Source organism: Salvelinus alpinus, chromosome 18 (assembly GCF_045679555.1).
Source record: "Salvelinus alpinus chromosome 18, SLU_Salpinus.1, whole genome shotgun sequence".
Classification (NCBI taxonomy): Eukaryota; Metazoa; Chordata; class Actinopteri; order Salmoniformes; family Salmonidae; genus Salvelinus; species Salvelinus alpinus.
Window position 1 is genome coordinate 11,087,092 of NC_092103.1, and position 25,114 is coordinate 11,112,205.

The 25,114-nt window shown below is 43.5% G+C and overlaps 1 protein-coding gene across 1 annotated transcript; it reads left to right on the top strand.

The window, feature by feature from the left end:
- Positions 1 to 5,403: 5,403 nt before the first annotated feature.
- Positions 5,404 to 25,033, top strand: LOC139543698 (kinesin-like protein KIF2A). Its single transcript, XM_071350025.1, has 20 exons — positions 5,404 to 5,596; positions 7,878 to 7,972; positions 8,875 to 9,003; positions 9,145 to 9,199; positions 9,918 to 10,049; positions 10,541 to 10,641; positions 14,690 to 14,785; positions 14,911 to 14,968; positions 15,152 to 15,314; positions 15,574 to 15,664; positions 15,824 to 15,887; positions 15,992 to 16,083; positions 16,300 to 16,442; positions 16,626 to 16,941; positions 17,415 to 17,482; positions 17,695 to 17,826; positions 19,451 to 19,595; positions 20,465 to 20,566; positions 22,458 to 22,593; positions 22,891 to 25,033. The coding sequence occupies exons 1-20, from the start codon at positions 5,533 to 5,535 to the stop codon at positions 22,974 to 22,976; spliced, it is 2,268 nt and encodes a 755-aa protein (XP_071206126.1). The 5' UTR covers positions 5,404 to 5,532; the 3' UTR covers positions 22,977 to 25,033.
- The last annotated feature ends 81 nt before the right edge of the window (positions 25,034 to 25,114 follow it).

Sequence of the window (25,114 nt, forward strand, 5' to 3'; positions counted from 1 at the left end):
CCGACTGACGAATCAGCTTGGGGAACAGTGATGATAATGTAATGAATATGACTTGGTGCCAATGGTGTATTTGTTAAGTACTTCCTTTGATCATAAGGAAATTCATGTCCATTTATGATATTGTACACCCACACTCTTTCTCCCCACACACACACACACACATCCCTCCTATAAACACACAAAGAACAATCATCAAACACCATTAAGCTGTACTATGTCCTCATTAATCCTATGGGATCCAAAGCAAACAGACAGAAAGTAGTCCCTCACTGCTGACAGCGAGGGACGTGGTTGCTGGGGAAACAGATAGGCCAGACAACGTTCGCCGACACCTTGGGGAATGGACGGGCCCTCTGGACTGATGGGCAGAGGGAGTGAGAGAGGCAGGGTTTGTGTGTGTGTGTATTTAAGAGAGAGAGAGAGTGAGAGACAGAGAGAGGGAGGCAGCTTAATTCATCTTTTGGAAAGGATGGTGGTTCTGTCCGTGTAGAAGTGACAGCTGCCGCTCAGGGCTGGTTATAGGAGGGACTGTGTTACTGCTGCTAGCTTCCCTAACAGATGTCTTATTTATATACACTGCTCAAAAAAATAAAGGGAACACTTAAACAACACAATGTAACTCCAAGTCAATCACACTTCTGTGAAATCAAACTGTCCACTTAGGAAGCAACACTGATTGACAATAAATTTCACATGCTGTTGTGCAAATGGAATAGACAAAAGGTGGAAATTATAGGCAATTAGCAAGACACCCCCAAAAAAGGAGTGATTCTGCAGGTGGTGACCACAGACCACTTCTCAGTTCCTATGCTTCCTGGCTGATGTTTTGGTCACTTTTGAATGCTGGCGGTGCTCTCACTCTAGTGGTAGCATGAGACGGAGTCTACAACCCACACAAGTGGCTCAGGTAGTGCAGTTCATCCAGGATGGCACATCAATGCGAGCTGTGGCAAAAAGGTTTGCTGTGTCTGTCAGCGTAGTGTCCAGAGCATGGAGGCGCTACCAGGAGACAGGCCAGTACATCAGGAGACGTGGAGGAGGCCGTAGGAGGGCAACAACCCAGCAGCAGGACCGCTACCTCCGCCTTTGAGCAGGAGGAGCACTGCAAAATGACCTCCAGCAGGCCACAAATGTGCATGTGTCTGCTCAAACGGTCAGAAACAGACTCCATGAGGGTGGTATGAGGGCCCGACGTCCACAGGTGGGGGTTGTGCTTACAGCCCAGCACCGTGCATGACGTTTGGCATTTGCCAGAGAACACCAAGATTGGCAAATTTGCCACTGGCGCCCTGTGCTCTTCACAGATGAAAGCAGGTTCACACTGAGCACATGTGACAGAGTCTGGAGACGCCGTGGAGAACGTTCTGCTGCCTGCAACATCCTCCAGCATGACCGGTTTGGCGGTGGGTCAGTCATGGTGTGGGGTGGCATTTCTTTGTGGGGCCGCACAGCCCTCCATGTGCTCGCCAGAGGTAGCCTGACTGCCATTAGGTACCGAGATGAGATCCTCAGACCCCTTGTGAGACCATATGCTGACACATGCACATTTGTGGCCTGCTGGAGGTCATTTTGCAGGGCTCTGGCAGTGCACCTCCTTGCACAAAGGCGGAGGTAGCGGTCCTGCTGCTGGGTTGTTGCCCTCCTACGGCCTCCTCCACGTCTCCTGATGTACTGGCCTGTCTCCTGGTAGCGCCTCCATGCTCTGGACACTACGCTGACAGACACAGCAAACCTTTTTGCCACAGCTCGCATTGATGTGCCATCCTGGATGAACTGCACTACCTGAGCCACTTGTGTGGGTTGTAGACTCCGTCTCATGCTACCACTAGAGTGAGAGCACCGCCAGCATTCAAAAGTGACCAAAACATCAGCCAGGAAGCATAGGAACTGAGAAGTTGTCTGTGGTCACCACCTGCAGAATCACTCCTTTTTTGGGGGTGTCTTGCTAATTGCCTATAATTTCCACCTTTTGTCTATTCCATTTGCACAACAGCATGTGAAATTTATTGTCAATCAGTGTTGCTTCCTAAGTGGACAGTTTGATTTCATAGAAGTGTGATTGACTTGGAGTTACATTGTGTTGTTTAAGTGTTCCCTTTATTTTTTTGAGCAGTGTATATAAAATATATTGTCACATACACCAGATAAATGCGTTTTTTACAGGGTCAGGAGCAAATTAGGGTTAAGTGCCTTGCTCAAGCGTACATACTGTAGACAGATGTTTCATCTTGTTGGCTCAGGTATTTAAACCAGACCCATTCAGTTACTGTCCCAACACTCTAACCGCTAGGCTACATGCCACCGGGAGTCACTGTAAATGCACCATCATCATCCACAGAGTGACTAACAGTGTGTTGGGTTGTGACTGTTTGACCTACATTAATGAGTGGTATTAGATTTACAACAGCACAAAACTAACCAGAAACTCACCAAACTATAGTTTTCTTCAGGAACAACATGTGAAATACAAGTAATGGACCTGTTTATATACTTTCAAAATGCATCCCTCTGTTCTCACTTTCTGGGCAGAATCTCCCAATCAGATACAATGTGAGAATAGGATGTATTTGTAAAGTATTGAAACATGGCCCGGAGAGAGATGGCCCCTAGATGGCCCTCTGCTGCTGTGATGTGGTCCAACGTGGGAATGACATGATCTGACTGCACCTGCTCACAAAACCCTGCACATACTTTATAGTGGCCACATTCAACTTTCTAATTTTGTTGATCTTAACTTGATGAAAATAAGTAGAGGTAATTATCCATTCCAATAGTCAATGTGAAAAGAGTTTAACTTTCTGTAGAAAACAACTTGATCTAGAAAAAAATAGCTGTTTTTACGAAAATGTTGACTAGCCTGCGGAGCCGCTAGAGGCCGCTATGGATCTCCACTATCGTCAGGGCTTAAATTGCCCTGCCGGTAACATTCTCATGTCCCCCGACGACCGGTTCGTAATAAAACATCCTCCATTCAGGCTGCAAAGGCATCAGTTTCCTCCTTAACTAGCTTTATGGCGTGCCGTCTGAAAAAAACGGGGGAAATATGCATACTGTAAAACAATTTTCCACTACCATGTTAGAGTGGCTAATGCTATTTCCTAATGCCACTTCCTGACGTTGCGCTCCATGTTTAGCCAGGGGTAAACAACCGGCTGCTGTAACCTGATTGGCTGGAAGCGGTGTGCAACATCCGGAAGTTGTCTGAAAATCCGAGAATGTCGGTGGAAAATTGTTTTATTAAAACAGTACGCATATATTCCCTGTTTTATTTTCGGCGGCACGCCATTAAAGCTAGATATGGAGGACACCGATGTCTTTGCAGCCTGAATGGAGGATGTGTTTGTACAGACCGGTCGAATGTATTACCAGCTGGGCACATTATGCCCAGATGATAGTGGAGATTCATTGCGCCCACTATAGCGGCCGACCAGGCTACTTAATGACATAGTTGTGGTAGTTTTTTTGCTTACGCTACAATGTGATTCTTTGTAGCCCCTCATACGGAGAAACAATGGTGCATTCTGAGACCATGTGTGTAATGATGACTGCATCACTGATTGAGATGCAGACACATTGTTCCTTCCATGCAGCTATTGCGAGGCACACAATATGGATCTAAAATACATATTTTCCAGACATTGACGTTAGATTAATTGTAGGTTCTGAATGAAAGGTGAAAAGACATAATTTACAGATGGTGAAAATACGTCTTGTTTTGGTAATTGATTCTATGGCCAAATTTCAACTGCACATACATTCTCAATGAACTAAGCATTATGTCACACTAATATTTTTTTTATACATTTAATATAGGAAAGAGGAGTCAAGTAAGATTGCAAAATATAATATTTATTATTGCTGTTATCTGTCACATACACTTATGTTAGCTTTTTCAAAAGCTTCAAAACTGGCAGCGATGATGTTCAAAGTAGTCCAACCTACAGAATAAACCAACAGACCACGTCAACAACAATAATGTTCTCAGTAATGGTTACAGAAATGTCACAAGTTTGAACAGCAAAGTACGTTACAGTTCAGTACAGTAGAGCACAGTAAAGTACGGTACAGGACAGTAGAGTTTTATTCACTAGAGTAGAGTACAGTAGTGTACATTACTGTAAAGTTTAATTCAGTAGAGTACAGTAGAGTTTAATTCAGTACAGTACAGTATAGTTTAATTCAGTAGAGTACAGTTTAGTTCAGTAGAGTACATTATACTGTACTGAACTATACTTTTCTTTACTGTACTCTACTGCATTGTGCTGTACTATACTCTATTTTTCTTTACTGGACTGTAATGTACTCTGCTGTGCTCTACTGTACTGTGATGACTAGCCTGGGCAGCCGGCTAGCCTGTACTGTGTTGTCCAAACTTGTGAAACATAGATGTCTATGATTGGTTCCGGTCTGGACCAAGAATCAACATCCATGGATGTTGAAATCAAGGCCGGTCCGGACCGCACCAAAAAAAGACGTTGTGTCGGTCCGTGCTTAGTGGGTCTTCTGGATTTGGTTTTCAGAACAATAAAGTGCAGGTGAACACAAGAGGAGATTAAAGGCCGAGTGCAGTAAAAATTATGTTTCCTGTGTTTTATATCATATTGTACAACAGCTGATGAAACGAACACTGTAACAGTGTGAACATGTTTTATCAATGCCCTTTCCTGATAGTTGCTGGTTGAAAATACAATCTACAATCTTGATGGTTAAAAATACAATTTTCTAATCAGCAGGTTTGCATGGGCGGGAGTTTCGGCTTTCTATGGTGACATCACCAGGTGTTAAATTGGTTAATAGACCAATACAAAGATAGTTCTAAACCTCTCTGCCAATAACAGTTAGTTGTCAGTTTTCCCCTCCCAACTCAGACTACACCCAGCCAGTCTTAGCAAAATCCTTGCTTAGAAATAGTTTTTTGCTAAAAAGCAATTTTTGCCCATTTTAATGGAAATCTATTACAGTAAGGTACTTAATTATTACCTAGAAATAATTTGATATAAATTTTTTTTTTTAACGGCTGCATTGGGCCTTTAACATTTAAATCAAAACAGAGCATTTAACCATGTGTTAACCTTTTTTTTATTTACTTAAAATGTATGAATTATCATATTTATGAATGCATATAATAATTATTCGAATTATAAACATTTATAATAAAACATGTTATACTTATCGACTATTACTCAATCATTGGTTATAAATCGTGAATTAAACGCATTTATAGAATTAGTCCCGATAAGCCTCTTATTTTGCAATGAACACATTTAAGCGTGCTGCTTTTTCACCCAAATAAAGGCACATCAACAGAAAATCCCATAAATATAGCAATTGTAGCTAGTTAGACAACTCGCCTCTTGGATGCGTCTCCACTCAGATGGAGCAGGGTAGTCTTTGCGCATGCGCACTGCTTCCCTCTATCCTCCTGACCTCCTCCCGGTTTCTCTTTTCTGCGGCGCGACTTGGTCCCCCTCCAATTAAACAAATACACACCCCATACTACAGACATACACACACATACTACACACATGAGGGATGGCCGTCGCTGTCTTCGGAAAGATCCTCATCGGCATTTACGTGGAAATCAAACGGAGTGATGGTAAGACAGAGAGATATCTCTCTCTCCTCGTCCGCTAGCTAGCTAGATAAAGATGCATTTTTCATTGAGGCGCTGTCGTGTTAGCTACATCATCTTTGTTGCTTCAAGGCAGCGCCTAGCCAGTCAGGCAGGGTGCTGAGTTGGATACCTAGCCTAGCAATGGCATAGAGATCTGTGCTCGGTACTAGACCCATTCTCATCCTACTGTCATGGTCCCTGTCTGACATAGCGGCGGTCAATCAAATCGGTTTTTATTACCTTGAATGACGTAGCTATAGCCAGCTAGTTGTAGCCTTTACTCAATTACTGGGTGAAGCTACCCGGCGGCTAACAGTGATTGATGATTTATATTGGCAGGGATGCATCCACCTGTGCGGTTATAGGCCGTGCTGGCTGCCTGGTAATGATACTGGATTCAGCCGTATATATCGTTTAGGGAACTGTCTTAATGGGAATAGTCACAGAAGACCGGTCAGCTCTGAACCAGAATCTGGGTTTACAGGAGACGTTGAATATGGCGATTCTCCTTTAAGCCTAGCCCTTGATCATAGCTCTGAGTTACATTATGTTACACGTACTACAGTGCCTTCAGAAAGTATTCATACTCCTTAATTCTTCCACATTTTGAAGCGTTACAAAGTGGGATTAAAATTGATTTAATTAAGATTTTTTTGTCAACAATCTACACAGAATACTCTGTAATGTCAAAGTGTAATAAAAATTCGAACATATGAAAACAATTAAACACTAATATATCTTGATTAGATAAGTATTCAACCCCCTGAGTCAATCAATATATGTTAGAATCACAATTACAGCTGTGAGTCTTTCTGGGTAAATCCACACCTGGATTGTGCAACATTTGCCCATTATTCTTTTCAAAATTCTTCAAGCTCTGTCTAATTGGTTGTTGATCATTGCTAGACAACCATTTTCAGTTCTTAGATTTTCAGGCCATAGATTTTTAAGCTGATTTAAGTGAAGACTAACTCTGCCACTCAGGAACATTCACTGTCTTCATGGTAAGAATCTCCCAGTGTCTGGTGGAAAGCAGACAACCAGGTTTTCCTCTAGGATTTTCCCTGTGCTTAGCTCCATTCTGTTTCTTTTTTATCCTGAAAAACTCAGTCCTTAACAATTTCAAGCTTACCCATAACATGATGCAGCCACCACTATGCTTGAAAATATGGAGAGTGGTACTCAGTAATGTGTTGTATTGGATTTGCCCAAAGTATAACACTTTGTCTTCAGGACAAATAGTGTATTGCTTTGCCACATTTCCTGCAGTATTACTTTGGTGCTTTGTTGCAAACAGGATGCATGTTTTGGAATATTTTTATTCTGTACAGGGTTCCTTCTTTTCGCTCTGTCAATTAGGTTATTATTGTTGAGTAACTACAATGTTGTTCATCCGTTATCAGTTTTCCCCTATTTCCTGTCATGTGTAATTGCGGGCTATTCTTTGGGTGCTGAAATCCATAGTTTTTGATAAAAACGTCATTTTATGTGACATCGGAAGGCCAGTCCTCCCGCACTAGTCGCCGCTCAACCCCATCGTAAATCGCTGAGTTTTAGTCAGCTAGCCACTGACTGACAATAGCCTAATAGCTACTTCTTTACATAGTAGTCCTTGCTAGTCTAAAGTGAATAGTGTTCAGTTGCTATTTTTTACATTCTCGTCTGCTCTACCTACAGGGAAGGACTAGCAAAAGACACACGCTTAGTGATTCTGCAGCAATGAACCTGTCTTGTTTGATTTAATTAAATGATCTGCTCAACCAACTGTTTGACTGTATTTTTGTTATGTTTGTACTAATTTGGGCTCACCCATAAAAGAAGGGCTATAGCTATTTAGAATGACACATGACACATGACACTAGAAACATTATGGAAACAAACCATTTTGCACGTACAGTAACATAACGAAAGGCCTTGAAGCAGTCAAATGTTGCCATGCATGTGAAGCTTTTTTAAATGTCAACCAATCAGATCCAGGGTTATTGGCACATCTGTTACTGAAGGCCTCTGCCCATACTGGCCGATTTTGGCTGGTCTCGTCGCCATCCTCTTTGGTCAGTGTGATCTAGTGTGTCGTGGTCATTGGCTGAATTTCCAATAGCCAGAGTGTATGACTGTATGAGTCTACAACTGTTTTCTCCCATCTATGGCAGCCAGGACAAATCCATCATGTCACGTGGTCACAAATCCATCATGTCATGGTTCTCTAACCTGTAGGAGTCTACACTGAAGCTGGTATATGTTTATAACATGTTTCTTGCAGGTCGAATCCACCAGGCAATGGTCACATCACTGAATGAAGACAACGAGAGTGTCACGGTGGAATGGATAGAGAATGGAGATACGAAAGGGAAAGAGGTACTATGTGTGTGTGTGTGTGTGTGTTATGTGTGTTAATCAGTCATGTCTGACCCCATATCAGCTTGTACCAGATGGAGCGTTGAAAGTTTTAGGACACCAAGCAAATCCGCTTGACTACGGATGCCTTTAAGTAGTTTGTGTGTGTGTTTGTTTGTTTGTGCGTGCCCCGCTTTCGGATTACACGTTTTATCATGGTAGCCTATTTCACTTCTTAAATGTCACTGGTAAATTGTTAATCAATCTCACTGCACATGTGTGCCATTCTTGTCTTTTCCTGAGTTAAGAGATTACTTTATTATTCCATACGAGACGTTCATTTGTCTTGTTTTTTTTCACCCAACCCCTCCGATATACACTGAGTGGACAAAACATTAGGAACACCTGCACTTTTTTTTTTACATAAACTGACCAGGTGTCACCTGTTAAATCCACTTCAATCAGTGTAGATGAAGGGGAGGAGACAGGTCAAATAAGTATTTTTAAGCCTTGAGACAATTGAGACATGGGTTGTGTATGTGTGCCATTCAGAGGGTGAATGACACACCTTTGAACGGGGTATGGTAGAAGGTGCCAGGCGCATTGTTTGAGTGTGGGAAGAACTGCAACGCTGCTGGGTTTTTCACATTCAACAGTTTCCTGTGTGTATCAAGAATGGTCCACCACCCAAATGACACCCAGCCAAATTGACAGAACTGTGGGAAGCATTGGAGTCAACAACACCTTGTAGAGTCCATGCCCCGACGAATTGAGGCTGTTCTGAGGGCAAAAGGGGATGTAACTCAATATTAGGAAGGTGTTCTTCATGTTTTGTACACTCAGTGTGTATATACATACACACATTAGGTTGGAGAGGCTGGAACAGAGTTTTAACATGTACGTTGCACCCTCTTTCCATGCAGATTGACCTGGAGAGCATATTTGCTCTGAACCCAGATGTGGCCCCTGAAGAGGAGGCAGTACAGAGTCCTGAGACCCCCCCTCCTGCCACCTCTATTGCCTCTGCTGCCAAACAAATCAAGCCACCCAAGGTCATTCTCTTATAGTGTACTGTGCTGTGGCCAAAAGCCATACGTCTGTACAGTATACTTTAATCATGGGAAAGTGTTAGCTATTTTCATGTGTCCCATTTGTTTCTTTACGTTCATATGGTATTACTTTGTCTCTTGTAGAACCGACGGACAATAGCACCCCCCAAGACTGAAACCCCAGCAAGAGAAAACAGAGGCAAGACAGCTTCAACAGAACTTTGATCTCCAAGTCTCCTCACGTTCCTGAGCAAAGACGAGACTTTTGAAGTCTGTCAACGCGAGACTACGTCGGTGTCCCAAATGGCACCCTATTCCCTTTATGGTGCACTGCATTTCAACAGGGCCCATAGGGCTCTGGTCAACTGCAGTGCACTATACAGGGAATAGGGTGCCATTTTGGGTGTACACTTGGTTTAACCAGGCTGCTACATAACATCCTACTGACCCACTGTACCATGAGAGTAATAGATCTCTATTTCTGTTTCAATAGACGCAACAGGTGTGCCATCTGTGAATATGTGGTGAAAATACCCGTCAGGCACTGTGATATCTGGAGGGAGAGAGACAGAGAGATCAATAGAGAGATAAAGAGAGACGAGAGAGGAAGTGCGAGACCTTGGTATCTGTAGCAACCGTCTAAATGATATCTGTAGCAACAGTCTAAAATAGATAAATACACAGATGGACAGGAGAGAGAGGGTCTGGGGAGAGATAGCATATTAATGTCAAGATCATTTACTGACAATCACCTGAGGATGACAGATATGGGACTGTCATTACTCCTATTCTGAATTTAAAAAGCCATCAATAAGAAGATGAGATGCCCAAAGACAATATGTCATGTACTAAATGTAAATGTACTAAGCAAAATGTACATGCATGACTAAAATGTCCTGTATGTTGTGTCTTTCCAGCTGCAGCAGTGGGGACTACGCGGGCCAGACCCAGTCAGATACAGCACCAGCAGAGCCAACCAGAACCACCCCCACCTGCAGCACTCACAGCCCTACAGACACAGCAAATGACACTACAACAGCAGCAGAACGGTAATACACACAAACACACTGCAGCTTTGTATCGCTAAATAGTCCTGGTTATTGTTAAATACATTTGCCAACTAGTCGTTTTTTGTTTTTTGTGTAAATCTCCGATTGGAGCTGTGATGAGATGTGATGTTGAGTCTGGTGGGTTATGATGATGGGACACATGACCAGTGATCTAATGCTCCCAGGCAGACAGACACAGATAGGCCTATTAGTCCAGCTGTACTGCTGAGAGAATACAGAGGCAGCCAGAGAATAGCTCTTTCACTGAGCTGAGCTGCGCTCTATTCCGGCTGGGGGGGGGTTTATTATGAGCTTATTGAATGTGTTGCTTAGCGCTCATGGTTTTATCCTTTTGTTGCCTTGTGTATTTGCCTCTGAAGAGCTTTGAAGTATATTGAAAAAGGGACAGTAGAAATGAAAATGGACCACTATTATACAGTTATGCTGGATTCTTTTTGATAATTGTGTTTTCCTACCCTGTACGGGTTCAGCGCGGCGGAAATCCAACTGTGTGAAGGAGGTGGAGAAACTGCAGGAGAAACGAGAGAGAAGGCGGCTGCAACAACAGGAGCTGAGAGAGAAGAAGGCACAGGTAGGGTCACAGTTTGCTCACCCACAACCGCCCGACTACTGAATATGTGATATAGTATAAATCTGATGCCTACACCCAACCCTAACCCGCTAATATAGAAAATGCCTATAGGCTACAGTCAGCAGAGACGGTGGAACAATCTTTTGACATGGGGCGAAGGATTTTCTTTTGCCTGATTTACAGTGCCTTGCAAAAGTATTCATCCCCTTTGGCATTTTTCCTATTTTGTTGCATTACAAACTGTAATTTAAATGGATTTTTATTTGGATTTCATGTAATTGACATACAAAAAATGGTCCAAATTGGTGAAGTGAAATTAAACAATTATACAAAAGAAAAACGGAAAAGTGGTGCGTGCATATGTATTCACCCCCTTTGCTATGAAGCCCCTAAATAAGATCTGGTGCAACCAATTACCTTCAAAAGTCACATAATTAGTTAAATAAAGTCCACCTGTGTGCAATCTAAGTGTCATATGATCTGTCACATGATCTCAGTATATATACGCCTGTTCTGAAAGGCCCCAGAGTCTGCAACACCACCAAGCAAGCGGCACCACCAAGCAAGCGGCACCATGAAGACCAAGGAGCTCTCCAAACAGGTCAGGGACAAAGTTGTGGAGAAGTACAGATCAGGGTTGGGTTATAAAAAAGATCAGAAACTTTGAACATCCCACGGAGCACCATTAAATCCATTATTCAAAAATGGAAAGAATATGGCACCACAACAAACCTGCCAAGGGAGGGCCGCCCACCAAAACTCACGGACCAGGCAAGGAGGGTATTAATCAGAGAGGCAACAAAGAGACCAAAGATAACCCCGAAGGAGCTGCAAAGCTCCACAGCGGAGATTGGAGTATCTGTCCATAGGACCACTTTAAGCCGTACACTCCACAGAGCTGGGCATTACGGAAGAGTGGCCAGAAAAAAGCCATTGCTTAAAGAGAAAAATAAGTAAACGCATTTGGTGTTCTCCAAAAGGCACGAGGGAGACTCCCGAAACACATGGAAGAAGGTACTCTGGTCAGATGAGACTAAAATTGAGCTTTTTGACCATCAAGGAAAACGCAATGTCTAGCACAAACCCAACACCTCTCATCACCCCGAGAGCACCATCCCCACAGTGAAGCATGGTGGTGGCAGCATCATGCTGTGGGGATGTTTTTCATTGGCAGGGACTGGGAAACTGGTCAGAATTGAAGGACCGATGGATGGCGCTAAATACAGGGAAATTCTTGAGGGAAACCTGTTTCAGTCTTCCAAAGATTTGAGACTGGTGATGGAGGTTCACCTTCCAGCAGGACAATGACCCTAAGCATACGGCTAAAGCAACACTCGAGTGGATTAAGGGGAAACATTTGAATGGCCTAGTCAAATCCCAGACCTCAATCCAATTGAGAATCTGTGGTATGACTTAAAGATTGCTGTACACCAGCGGAACCCATCCAACTTGAAGGAGCTGGAGCAGTTTTGCCTTGAAGAATGGGCAAAAATCCCAGTGGCTAGATGTGCCAAGCTTATAGAGACGTACCCCAAGAGACTTGCAGCAGTAATTGCTGCAAAAAATGGCTCTACAAAGTATTGCTTTTGAGGGGTTGAGTAGTTATGCATGCTGAAGTTTTCAGTTTTTTTGTGTTATTTCTTGTTTGTTTCACAATAAAAAATATTTTGCATCTTCAAAACGGTAGGCATGTTGTGTAAATCAAATGATCAACCTCCCCAACAACCTCTATTTTAATTCCAGGTTGTAAGGCAACAAAATAGGAAAAATGCCAAGGGGGGTGAATACTTTTGCAAGCCACTGTAGGTACACTACATGACCAAAGGTATGTGGACATCTGGTCGTCGAACATCTCATTCCAGAATCATGGGCATTCATATGGAGTTGGACCCCCTTTGCTGCTATGACAGCCTCCACTCTTCTTGGAAGGCTTTCCACTAGATATTGGAACATTGCTGCTGCAACTTACTGAGTTCGGGCACTGATTTTGGGCGATTAGGCCTGGCTCGCAGTCGGCATTCCAATTAATCCCATAGGTTGTTGATGTCAGGGTTCTGTGCAGGCCAGTCAAGTTCTTCCACACCGACAAACCATTTCTGTATGGATCTCGCTTCGTGCACGGGGGCTGAGGAAAGGGCCTTCCCCAAACTGTTGCCACAAAGTTGGAAGCACAGAATCGTCTAGAACGTCATTGTATGCTATAGCGTTAAGATTTTCCTTCACTGGAACTAAGGGGGCCTAGCCCAAACCATGAAAAACAGCCCCAGACCATTATTCCTCATCCACCAAACTTTACAGTTGGCACTATGCATTGGGGCAGGTAGCGTTCTCCTGCCATCCGACAAACCCAGATCCATCCGTCGGACTGCCAGATGGTGAAGCGTGATTCATCACTCCAGAGAACACGTTTCCACTGTGGCAAGCTTTACACCACTCCAGCCGATGCTTGCCATTGCGGATGGTGATCTTAGGCTTGTGTGCGGCCATGGAAACCATTTCATGAACCTCCCGACGAACAGTTCTTGTGCTGACGTTGCTTCCAGAGGCAGTTTGGAACTCAGTAGTGAGTGTTGCAACCGAGGACAGACAATTTTTACGCGCTTCAGCACTTGTCGGTCCCGTTCTGTGAGCTTGTGTGGCCTTCCAATTTGCGGCTCAGTCGTTGTTGCTCCTGGACATTTCCACTTCACAATAACAGCACTCACAGTTGACCAGGGCAGAGATTTGACGAACTGACTTGTTAGATAGCTGTCATCCTATGACGGTGCCACGTTGAAAGTCTCTGAGCTTTTCAGGAAGGCCATTCTACTGCCAATGTTTGTCTATGGAGATTGCATGGCTGTGTGCTCGATTTTATACACCTGTCAGCAACAGGTGTGGCTGAAATAGCCGAATCCACTCATTTGAAGGGGTTTTGTAAATAGTGTGTATGTTTCTGCTTATAATTTCCTACATTTTGGTAGACTATTTGTTAGTTAACTTGTCTATAATTAGATACATGCAGATTCTCTTCTGTCCTTATATGTTGCCCTAGAAGACTAAATAAACCCTTGCTCACCAGAATAAGATCATACATCGATAGAATGAATGCTTCAATCTAGTTGACATCGGTAACATTTTCTCTGTCGTTTCGGCTTCTTTCGTGGAGCAAAGACGTTTAGGTCATTTCCAAATGACTTCATGTTTCTGATAAGATTTCAGTTTGGCTCGGATGCATATTTTATGCGGTTGAAATACAATCGGCTTATGTTATGCTAATAAAGATAGCACCTCTACAGACGGTATCTAACTGCACATTTGCATTCTCTCACGATGCTGAAAGAAATAAATCACGTAAATAAATCAGAAATAAATCATCTTCTGTTCCCGAGTCAGAATGTGGCCTACATTTGGTGTATCCTTTTACTGCAAGAAATGCTTGATTCTGAAGGAGTTCATATTAAGGCTATGTGAGAGGTTATAGACCTACAGTCAGTGTCCAGATTTCACTTTCCATTTAACCCATCTGAACAGAAGGCTAAGTTCCCTTGACGTGCCATAGGCCCATTTTGAACTCCCCGTCTTGTGACTACGGCGCCTCACAATCATCACTGCTATCATCCTCTTTTACCACATCACCAAATCTTTCCCAAACATGACTTTTCTGGCCCTCCCTTCTCTTTATTTTCAACTCTCCATTTCGTAGCTTTTCTCTTATTGAATTAAAGTCCTACAGTGTCCTTTCTCCTCCGTAGATGACGTTATCTTTTTCTGTGTGTTCCCAAAAGCATTTGGCTTTTGGAGTGTAGGCTATTTGGCGCGTGTACAGTTAGGCCCTAAAGCTTAGGCTTACTCGCTAATACCAGATAGCTTAAAATAATGAAAGAAAATCCTCAATGTAGCTTATAGGTATAAATTGCACCATTTATGGATTTTTTTATTCATTGTTTTTTCTTTATTCAACCCGCCTTTCCTCCACACAATATATCCGCGGGGACTGCGGTAACCCACGCATCATTAACACACACACACACACACACACACTGTTGACTGTGCCGTTCTCTCCCAGGAGGTAGATGTCACTGTGCCTAACTATGAGATCATGTGTATGATCAGAGACTTCAGAGCCAGTCTGGACTACAGGCCTCTAACCACCGCTGATCTGGTACGTTTATATCTATATCTGTCTGCTAAACTGGTTAGGCGCAGGTCTATTTTCATAGAGTGGTGACACGTCTTCATTGGCCACTAACGAAATCCCGTCTTGTATGACATTGTTTCAACTTTCAGATCGATGAGGAGCACAGGATATGTGTGTGCGTACGAGCACGGCCCCTCAATAAAAAAGGTACAAATTTCATAAATCGAACGCAGGCACACCAACTTTCGGGTTACAATGGTATTTTACATGCAGAGGTTTAGCAGCAGCATAAGCATCGCACTCCTCACACATTCGCATGGACACATGGTTTATGTTTCAAAATGTTGCAGTGGGTTATTCAGAACTCTCCCCCCCCCCCCCCCCCTCCAGAGTTGACTATGAAGGACCTGGATGTGATTACCATCCCCAGTAAAGACGTGGTGATGGTCCATGAACCCAAGCAGAAGGTGGACCTGACCAGGTACCTGGAGAACCAGACCTTCCGCTTCGATTATGCCTTTGACGACGGCGCCGACAATGACATGGTCTACCGGTAAGTTTCCCTTCTCAACTCCCAAGCGGTAATAGCGTCTGGTGCGGAGGTACGTTTTTTCAAGAACACAAATGATCACGTGTACTGGGACGAATTCTAACTGGAGATGTGTGTCTGTGTGTCAAAACTCCCGTTGACATAACACGGGTTTTATTTGAAAGTGTGAGTTCAACGTATAATATTGTCATTTAGAGTATCTTTACTGTGATTTGGGTGAACTATCTTTTCAAGTCAACCGTTCATTCCCCCCTGTACCCAGGTTCACCGCCCGACCACTGGTGGAGACCATCTTTGAGAGGGGAATGGCCACCTGCTTCGCCTACGGACAGACCGGAAGTGGGAAAACGCATGTGAGTGGCACCGATGATGATCACTTCCCGCGCGTGTCGGCTAACACTTGAACGCTAACTTGATAATGCTGTATGCTAGCAAGCGCTTTCTAGGCTTTCTTTTTTTGGGGGGCACATTGCCTTCGTTTTGGGAGATAAGCTCACTTCTTTCCCTTTCAGACTATGGGAGGAGACTTCTCTGGGAAGAACCAGGACTGTTCTAAAGGGATCTACGCACTGGCTGGTACGAACACTACACAATGTCTCTCTCTTTAGTTTAAAACGTGCTCTTTCTGCGTATTTGCGTGAAGCTGTGTCTCTTCAGTGAAGCCCTTTCTCTCTTTGCAGCGAGAGACGTGTTTCTCATGCTGAAGAAGCCAAACTACAAGAAGTTGGACCTCAATGTCTATGCCACCTTCTTTGAGATCTACAGTGGGAAGGCAAGTGGAGTCACCACAATACATGCATCTTCAAACCCCCTATATTGAACCGTAAAGCCTGGAGGGTGGCTGTGTCAACTGTGTTTTATATGATCGTGTTTGTGGTTGTGGTTCTGTACGTGTTTGACCTGCTGAACCGTAAAGCCAAACTGCGTGTGCTGAAGGACGGTTGTGGTTGTGTTAACCTGGCCGTATGGTTGTGTTGCGCTTCTCTAGGTGTTTGACCTGCTGAACCGGAAAGCCAAGCTGAGGGTTCTGGAGGATGGGAAGCAGCAGGTGCAGGTGGTGGGGCTGCAGGAGAGAGACGTCAAATGTACTGAAGACGTCCTCAAACTCATAGAGGTTGGAAACAGCTGCAGGTAAAACCACAGAGGGCGAGTAGGAGGGGTGGAGTGGGATGGTTTAATTGACTGGCGTTAACTTATTGTAAAGATCTGATATTCCTGCCAGTCATTTCCTGCTGCTTACTCTCCCTCCCTCCCCCTCTCTATCATCTCTCGCTCCTCCTCCTCTTCCACCCTCCATCTCTCCCTCTCTCCCAGGACGTCAGGTCAGACCTCGGCCAACGCCCACTCGTCTCGTAGCCACGCTGTGTTCCAGATCATTCTGAGGCGGCGAGGGAAGATGCACGGCAAGTTCTCGCTGATCGACCTGGCGGGGAACGAGAGGGGGGCCGACACGTCCAGCGCTGACCGCCAGACTCGCCTGGAGGGGGCCGAGATCAACAAGAGCCTGCTGGCGCTCAAGGAGTGTATCAGAGCCCTGGGTCGGAACAAGCCCCACACCCCGTTCAGAGCCAGCAAGCTGACCCAGGTTCTCAGAGACTCCTTCATCGGGGAGAATTCCAGGACCTGCATGGTGAGATAATACTGTACATACATCTCCTTTAAAGTGACGATCAGCAGTTGAAACAATAACAATGGCGTTTTCACTGCCCCGTTTCCTAAAAAGCTGAGGGTTGGGGCTGGAGAAATGTAACCACTCTCAAATTCATAGACAGATCTACGGATGCAAGGACTGACCATCCATGATATCAAAATGAGAGTTTTAACCATGTTTTGAGGTTATACAGTGTTTGTTTACATGTACTTTGTTTAGAGTAAAACAAGCTTATATTTTGGGTTCTGATGGGGTACTAAACTCGTGAAGTTATATTATTCATAATTATATATATAATTCATTTATAAGTCCAAAAAATGGATGTAGCTACAGCAGATTGTCCCTTCAACACTTCCTGGTCTTCACAACTGCCTGGTTCGATGTTTATTTATTAAGCACCAACGATTATGATGATTTTCTAACGATGTAGTAACTGTTATTTCCCCCCACAGATTGCCACTATATCTCCTGGAATGGCTTCCTGTGAAAACACTCTAAACACTCTGAGATACGCCAACAGGTGAGACCACGCTAACTGACTGTCTACATCTCACCAACGACTAATTACTAAGACTGTTGGTTGATATGGGAGAAGTTTAATTCAAGTCTCTATCTCGTCTCACTCCCTCTTCTTGATACGAGACAAATCATTTACCCTCTAATGTATGATCAGACCTTATCCTGACTGGATCTTCTCCGTCTATTTTTGTGTGTCTCTCTCCCCCTCTCCAGAGTGAAGGAGTTTGGGATCAGCCCATCAGACATCCCCTTCTCCCAGCAGCAGGGTGGTGGAGGGGGGAGTCGTGCTGAGCTCTCCCCCACTAATACCTACGAGTACGATGACTTTCCCACCTCTCCCACCAGGTCTCTCCTCTCTCCTCTCAATCTCTTACCTACCGTACTTACTTCATCTTCTTCGTTCCTATGTTTGTGATCTCCACTAGCTCACATACAAACCCATCCTCTCATTTGACTCTCGTGAGAGGTTACTCCTAACCGCAGATCTAGGATCAGATGAACTGTAACCTTATAATAACTATAAGGCCTGTCAGGCCATAAAGAAAATATCGCTCTGATCCTGGACCAGTGGTTAGGGGTAACTTTTACCTACTCCTTTATTTTTTACTCCTAAGTACCCCTTTCCATTGACTTAAGTGTTGCTAATGTCTGGTTACCATAAAAGTAAGGGATGGCTACAAACCTGCATGGCCTCGGGTTTTTCAGCTTGTTTCAGTTTTTTATTTTATTTATATAATTTATTTAACCTGCACTGATGTAATTTATTTAAAGGTTCCGAACAGTCATTCTGATTCCCATGTAAAATATCCTTTTGAGTGACTAAACTATCACCCATAATATTTGTTGTGAATAGAAATGCTTCAAATTGTAGAACATGTTATTTTTTTCTCATGGCTAACTACCAGGAAGTTTGAAAAGACAGGCTAAGTGGACGGGGAGCTAATATTCATGAGCTCGCCTTGACTGACAGCTCTTTGAAACACCTGTCAAGCAACTTGGATGCAGTGAGCAGTTTAGCAGTAAAATCATCTCAAGAAAATTTGGTGATACACAAAGCAGCTCAAACAACATTGAATTTGCATCAATTGATTTAAACATTGCATCAATGATTTTTATACATCTCCTGTTCGGCATGTATCTTGTGATATGGTTCACAGCAGCACTGACGGATGTGTTAAAATGACAACTGAGCCAGAGTTTTGAACGACCCCCCTTTTGTTCCATGCTGGCTGAATACCTAGCTAGCCAGTAACTAGCTAATACCAGACATATATAAGTATCTTTGCCATAGATTAATAGGGTAAACTTTTAATTATGTTTGCTGACAACCTACAGATTTTGACACCAGTTGAGTAGCTATCTAGCTATATAAATCACACCCCTCTTAAGATACGCCTTCTCCGATGTTGGTTACAAGGCGGTACTTATTTAAATTAGATAAGAGAATATCGTGTTACCATTGGTGTATTAAAATGAGAGTTAGGGTGATGTCACCCTAAACCCTTATTAATCCCGCCTCCTGAATACAAGTGTTTGACACATGGGAGGGGGCCAGTAACTTTATGATCAAACTTTATCAATGTAGAAGCAACAGTCATTTTTCACAGTTTGATCTGATTTTATTCAAATATCATGCATTTCATGAAAAACATGATTTTGACTGTTCATGACCTTTAACCTTCAGTTTGTCATTGCTGAATTGTCGCATATATGTTTAACTCTTTCATACATTAATTTCAGAAGCAGTTTTTTTGTTTTTCATGTTTTTCTTTCATAGCTTGTCCTTCACACTCCTGCCTAAGAATGTCTCCATTCGTTCCCATTGGTTCATTGACTGTTTTAAACAATCAAAAAGTCAGATCATGTGGTCAGGGAAAACGACTAATGTGTGTGCTTGCGTATGTGTGTGCGTACATGTGTGTTCTTGCGTGCCTGTGTGTCTGTGTGTGGTGTTTGTGTGCATCAACAGGGTGAAGGAGCTGACTGTGGACCCAGGGGTGATGATGGAGGGGCGGGGAGGACACAGCATCACCCAGCTAGAGGTCCTGGAGGCTCAGTGGGGGGTCGGCAGCTCTCCTCAGAGGGATGACCTCAAACTGCTCTGTGAACAAAACGTAAGAAAACACACACATACACACCCACACACCTACTGTCCAGTTACCCCTGTACAGTGCCCTCCACTAATATTGGCACCCTTGGCAAATATGAGCAAAACGGGCTGTGAAAAAAATGTCTTTGCTGTTTATCCTCTTGGTCTTTCATTCAAAATATTCACAAAAATCGAACCTTTAAATATTTTTCTCCGAAACATATGTGCCACAATTATTGGCACCCCTAGAAATTCTTATGAGTAAAATCTAATTTAAGTATATTCCCTTTCAAATTTTACGTTTTTAAATTCACCTGAGTGATTAGGAACACTTAAGTGGTAAGCTATGACTTCCTGTTTCACTGGGGTATAAATATGAGGTGACACACAGGCCAAGTTCCCATAGTCATCCATCACTATGGGAAAGACCCGAGAATACAGTAATGATGTGCGACAAAAGGTTGTTTAGCTGCACAAATCAGGAAATGGCTATAAGAAAATAGCTTAACGGTTGAAACTGCCCATTTCCACTATTATGGCAATAATTAAGATGATTAAAGCAGCTGGAGATGCTAACAATCTGCCTGGAAGAGGACGTGTGTCTATATTTACCTCACGCACGGTGAGGAGGATGGTTTAAGTGGCCAAAAAAAACTCCAAGCATCACAGCTGGAGAATTTTTTGCTCATATTTACCAAGGGTATATTAGTGGAGGGCACTGTATATACTGGCTTATACACTGATTTATTGTCAAATAATACTTCAGAGTATTAGAATGAGTTGATAGTACAATATAACATTTATTTTCTCCGTTCTCTTTTTTCTCTCTATCTCACCCCCCCCTCTCTCTCCCCTCCCTCTGTTGGCGTCTCTCTCTCCCCTCCTCCTCTCCAGGAAGAGGAGGTGTCCCCCCAGCTCTTTACCTTTCATGAGGCTGTGTCTCAGCTGGTGGAGATGGAAGACCAGGTGCTGGAAGACCACCGAGCTGTGTTTCAGGTACACACACATATAGTTCACAGTAGGGCTGCACAATGAATCGAATTGCCATCGAAATCGCAATTTTAACATGTGCAAAATCCATATTGCAAGGGATCCATATTGCATGGAATATTTTGAACCGCCATTCAGCCGCGTAATGTCTGTTTTTATAGTTTATTCCGTTTGTTGTCTCCTTTCTGCTCTTGTGGCTGCTTCCCACATACAACAAGCCTTGCAACATGTCACTCGATCAGCACAGTTCCTTCTCCTCGCTGTTAGATTCACTATACGTTTTCATGCTGTTTTGTTAGGTCAAATGCAGTCAGATTGTTCCAAACAAGAACGATGCTTCTTTACACTTTGCTTCTTAATAAACTCAGCAAAAAAAGAAACGTCCTCTCACTGTCAACTGCGTTTATTTTCAGCTAACTTAACATGTGCAAATATTTGTATGAACATAACAAGATTCAACAACTGAGACATAAACTGAACAAGTTCCACAGACATGTGACTAACAGAAATGGAATAATGTGTCCCTGAACAAAGGTGGGGTCAAAATCAAAAGTAACAGTCAGTATCTGGTGTGGCCACCAGCTGCATTAAGTACTGCAGTGCATATCCTCCTCATGGACTGCACCAGATTTGCCCGTTCTTGCTGTGAGATGTTACCCCACTCTTCCACCAAGGCACCTGCAAGTTCCCGGACATTTCTGGGGGGAATGGCCCAGCCCTCACCCTCCGATCCAACAGGTCCCAGACGTGCTCAATGGGATTGAGATCCGGGCTCTTCGCTGGCCATGGCAGAACACTGACATTCCTGTCTTGCAGGAAATCACGCACAGAACGAGCAGTATGGCTGGTGGCATAGTCATGCTGGAGGGTCATGTCAGGATGAGCCTGCAGGAAGGGTACCACATGAGGGAGGAGGATGTCTTCCCTGTAACGCACAGCGTTGAGATTGCCTGCAATGACAACAAGCTCAGTCTGAAGATGCTGTGACACTCCGCCCCAGACCATGACGGACCCTCCACCTCCAAATCGATCCCGCTCCAGAGTACAGGCCTCTGTGTAACGCTCATTCCTTCGATAAACGCGAATCCGACCATCACCCCTGGTGAGACAAAACCGCGACTCGTCAGTGAAGAGCACTTTTTGCCAGTCCTGTCTGGTCCAGCGACGCTGGGTTTGTGCCCATAGGCGACGTTGTTTCTGGTGAGGACCTGCCTTACAACAGGCCTACAAGCCCTCAGTCCAGCCTCTCTCAGCCTATTGCGGACAGTCTGAGCGCTGATGGAGGGATTGTGCGTTCCTGGTGTAACTCGGGCAGTTGTTGTTGCCATCCTGTACCTGTCCCGCAGGTGTGATGTTCGGATGTGCCGATTCTGTGCAGGTGTTGTTACACGTGGTCTGTCACTGCGAGGAAGATCAGCTGTCCGTCCTGTCTCCCTGTAGCGCTTTCTTAAGCGTCTCACAGTACGGACATTGCAATTTATTGCCCTGGCCACATCTGCAGTCTTCATGCCTCCTTGCAGCATGCCTAAGGCACATTCACGCAGATGAGTAGGGACCCTGGGCATCTTTCTTTTGGTGTTTTTCAGAGTCAGTAGAAATGCCTCTTTAGTGTCCTAAGTTTTCATAACTGTGACCTTAATTGCCATTCGTCTGTAAGCTGTTAGTGTCTTAACGACCGTTCCACAGGTGCATGTTCATTATGGTTCGTTGAACAAGCATGGGAAACAGTGTTTAAACCCTTTACAATGAAGATCTGTGAAGTTATTTGGATTTTCACGAATTATCTTTGAAAGACAGGGTCCTGAAAAGGGGACGTTTCTTTTTTTGATGAGTTTATAAATTAGTTCAGAGTAGGCATTTCATTCTCTGTGTGTGTTCCTGTCTATGTCCGGTGCAGGAGTCTATCCGCTGGCTGGAGGATGAGAAGGTTCTGTTGGAGATGACAGAGGAAGTGGACTACGACGTAGACTCCTACGCTACGCAGCTAGAACAGATCCTGGATCAGAAGATAGACATCCTCATTGAGCTTAGAGGTAATATGGGGTTCTAATAACCGATTCTAGATCAGAACTAAGCAATCATTAAATGAATTGTGATTCATGTCATGTTATTTGGAAGTAAGAAACAAGAAAAACAATTTCATAGCATATGTTACTGATTATATCTAAGCCTCTACCTTCTCTTCTTTTCCATCCTCCCTCCTTTCCTCCTTTCCTCCCCTCTCTCTCCCCCCTCCTTTCCTCCCCTCTCTCCCCCCTCCTTTTCTTCCCTCCTTTCCTCTCCTCCCATCTTTCTTCCCTTCTCTCTTTCCCTCTCCCTTCCTCTCTCAGACAAAGTGAAGGGTTTCCGTTCTACGCTCCAGGATGAGGAGCAGGCGAGCAAACAGATCAACCCCAAGAGGCCTCGCGCTCTTTAGACACACACATTCCAACACACACGTGTACGTACACACGTCACTAATCTCAACACTTAACTGGAACCCTCTGACATTAAGGCTACTTGAGACTGTCATAAGCATGACATAACTGATGTCCTTAGCCATGGTCCCTAAAAGATGGCCGGGGCCCATTGCGGTACTGGGTTGTGGATTGGGTTGTGGATATCTAAATATGGGTTGTGGCCTAAAGCATTGTTTCATTTGTCCAGAGAGGCATATTGACATTTAAAGGCATTAAAGAAATAGGGGTCACAGCACAAAACATTTGGAAACAACTGTTCTACAAGCAAATTATTTAGACATTTGTTTAGACCTAAATAAGATCCATGCTATGATGTATTTTATGATTGAAGGATCATGAGGTGTTGCCCTATTCTCTATGTACAGGCTCTCATTGCTGCTTGTAAATATCCTCCATCCATCCATTTATCCATCTGTTAAACCGAGGGCAGATTCTCTCTTCTTTCCATGTATGTACATAGATACATTACCCATGTGGTGAAACAACTATTGACCGATTTTCATTTAAACAAAGAAAAGGGGGAAGGATTTCTTTTATGCACCTTTTTATAAGACAAACTGTAAGATATGATCGATTTTACCTTCAGCCAATTTTAAGAATCAAAACAACGTATTTATTTAGTAACTTAACTACCGTATTCAATCATGCTCCTGGAGAGTTTTAGTGTGTGCAGGCTTTCTTTCCAGCCCAGCACTAACACACCTGACTCAACAAATCAACAATACCGTGATCAGCTGAATTAGATGTGTTAGTGCTAGGTTGGGGCAAAAGCCTGCACACACTGTATTCAACTCTACAGGGACAAGAGCAGCAAACACTGATTTAGTAGGAAATACATTTCTGACCACCTGTTCTGATCATGTAGCTTATATAGGTTGAGGAAGTGATCATGTGTTGGTCTGGGAGACAACCAGATGCATGCATGCACAAACCAGCTGTGATTGTACTTTATACCATGGAGTTGTTGAATACTCGTTTCTGTTTGGCTTGAAGGGCATTCTAGAGCGTGCATTATTTCCCTATAACACACGGTAGAATTCAATGGCTATAGTTCATTCTTATGTGTTCTATGTTTGAACTGCTTTTGAAAGCAAAAGTCGAATTGAAAACATTATTGGCATTGTTGAATTGGATTTTCATAATAGCAAGCTAGAAATGATGGTTTGGTTAGCTAAACTAGCGAGTTTGTTTGGTTACCAAGGCAACTACTGTAGCTATGTAGTAAACTTGCTAGCTACTTCAGTGGATGTTGAACAAATTTCTAAAAGCAAATTAACACATTTCTATCGGCAAATGTGTTAAATTATAACCATTGTATGAAAGGGATAATTAACTCGGGCTCTAAGCGTTCTCTGGAAAATAATGCAACTCCATGGAAGGTCATAGAACGCATAGCCCCTTGTTGATTATCCCTTACATAAACCAGCTGCACCCTCGTGTGTCTACTGTACATAAATGCACTACTCTTTACGACCTTCTCCAACAGTGTTTTCCCAACCATTTCTTTAGGCAAGGCGTGCCACCCTTCACATCTAAAAAGACTGGTTGAAATGTTCAGTGGCTTCAACCTTCTGATGTTGTTTTTGAGGGACATTGTGCCTCTCCTAAGGATATTGGGGAAACACTGTCTTACAAATGCTTCTAATGACTAGCTTGTATAAAACTGCTGTATGTGTTACTAGCTAGGATAAATATTTATATGTACCAACCTGCCTCTTAACAAGCCCAGTCGCATCTGTCCGTTCTGTTTACAAGGCAATCAATGTGCTATTAACTGAAGAAATACCCTCGTACTATGAATCTTGTAAAAAAGTCTCTCTTTTCTCCCCCCATCCCATTTTAAAGTTGTTTATAAAAGGGAATATGGAGGTACAGATGTATAGTGATGAAAAGGACTGAGTTTGGACCTAGCTGCTGCAGTGTAACTAGAACTTGACTACGGTACCTTATGATAATTGATGTGTGCATCAGATGTAACTGCCTGGCTTAAAGAATAAAGAACCACCTGACTGACCCTTCTGCTGTATGAGTTCTGACAATAATTATTCAGACGTTGACATCCTTACAGACCACAATCTCCAGTCACAACAATTGT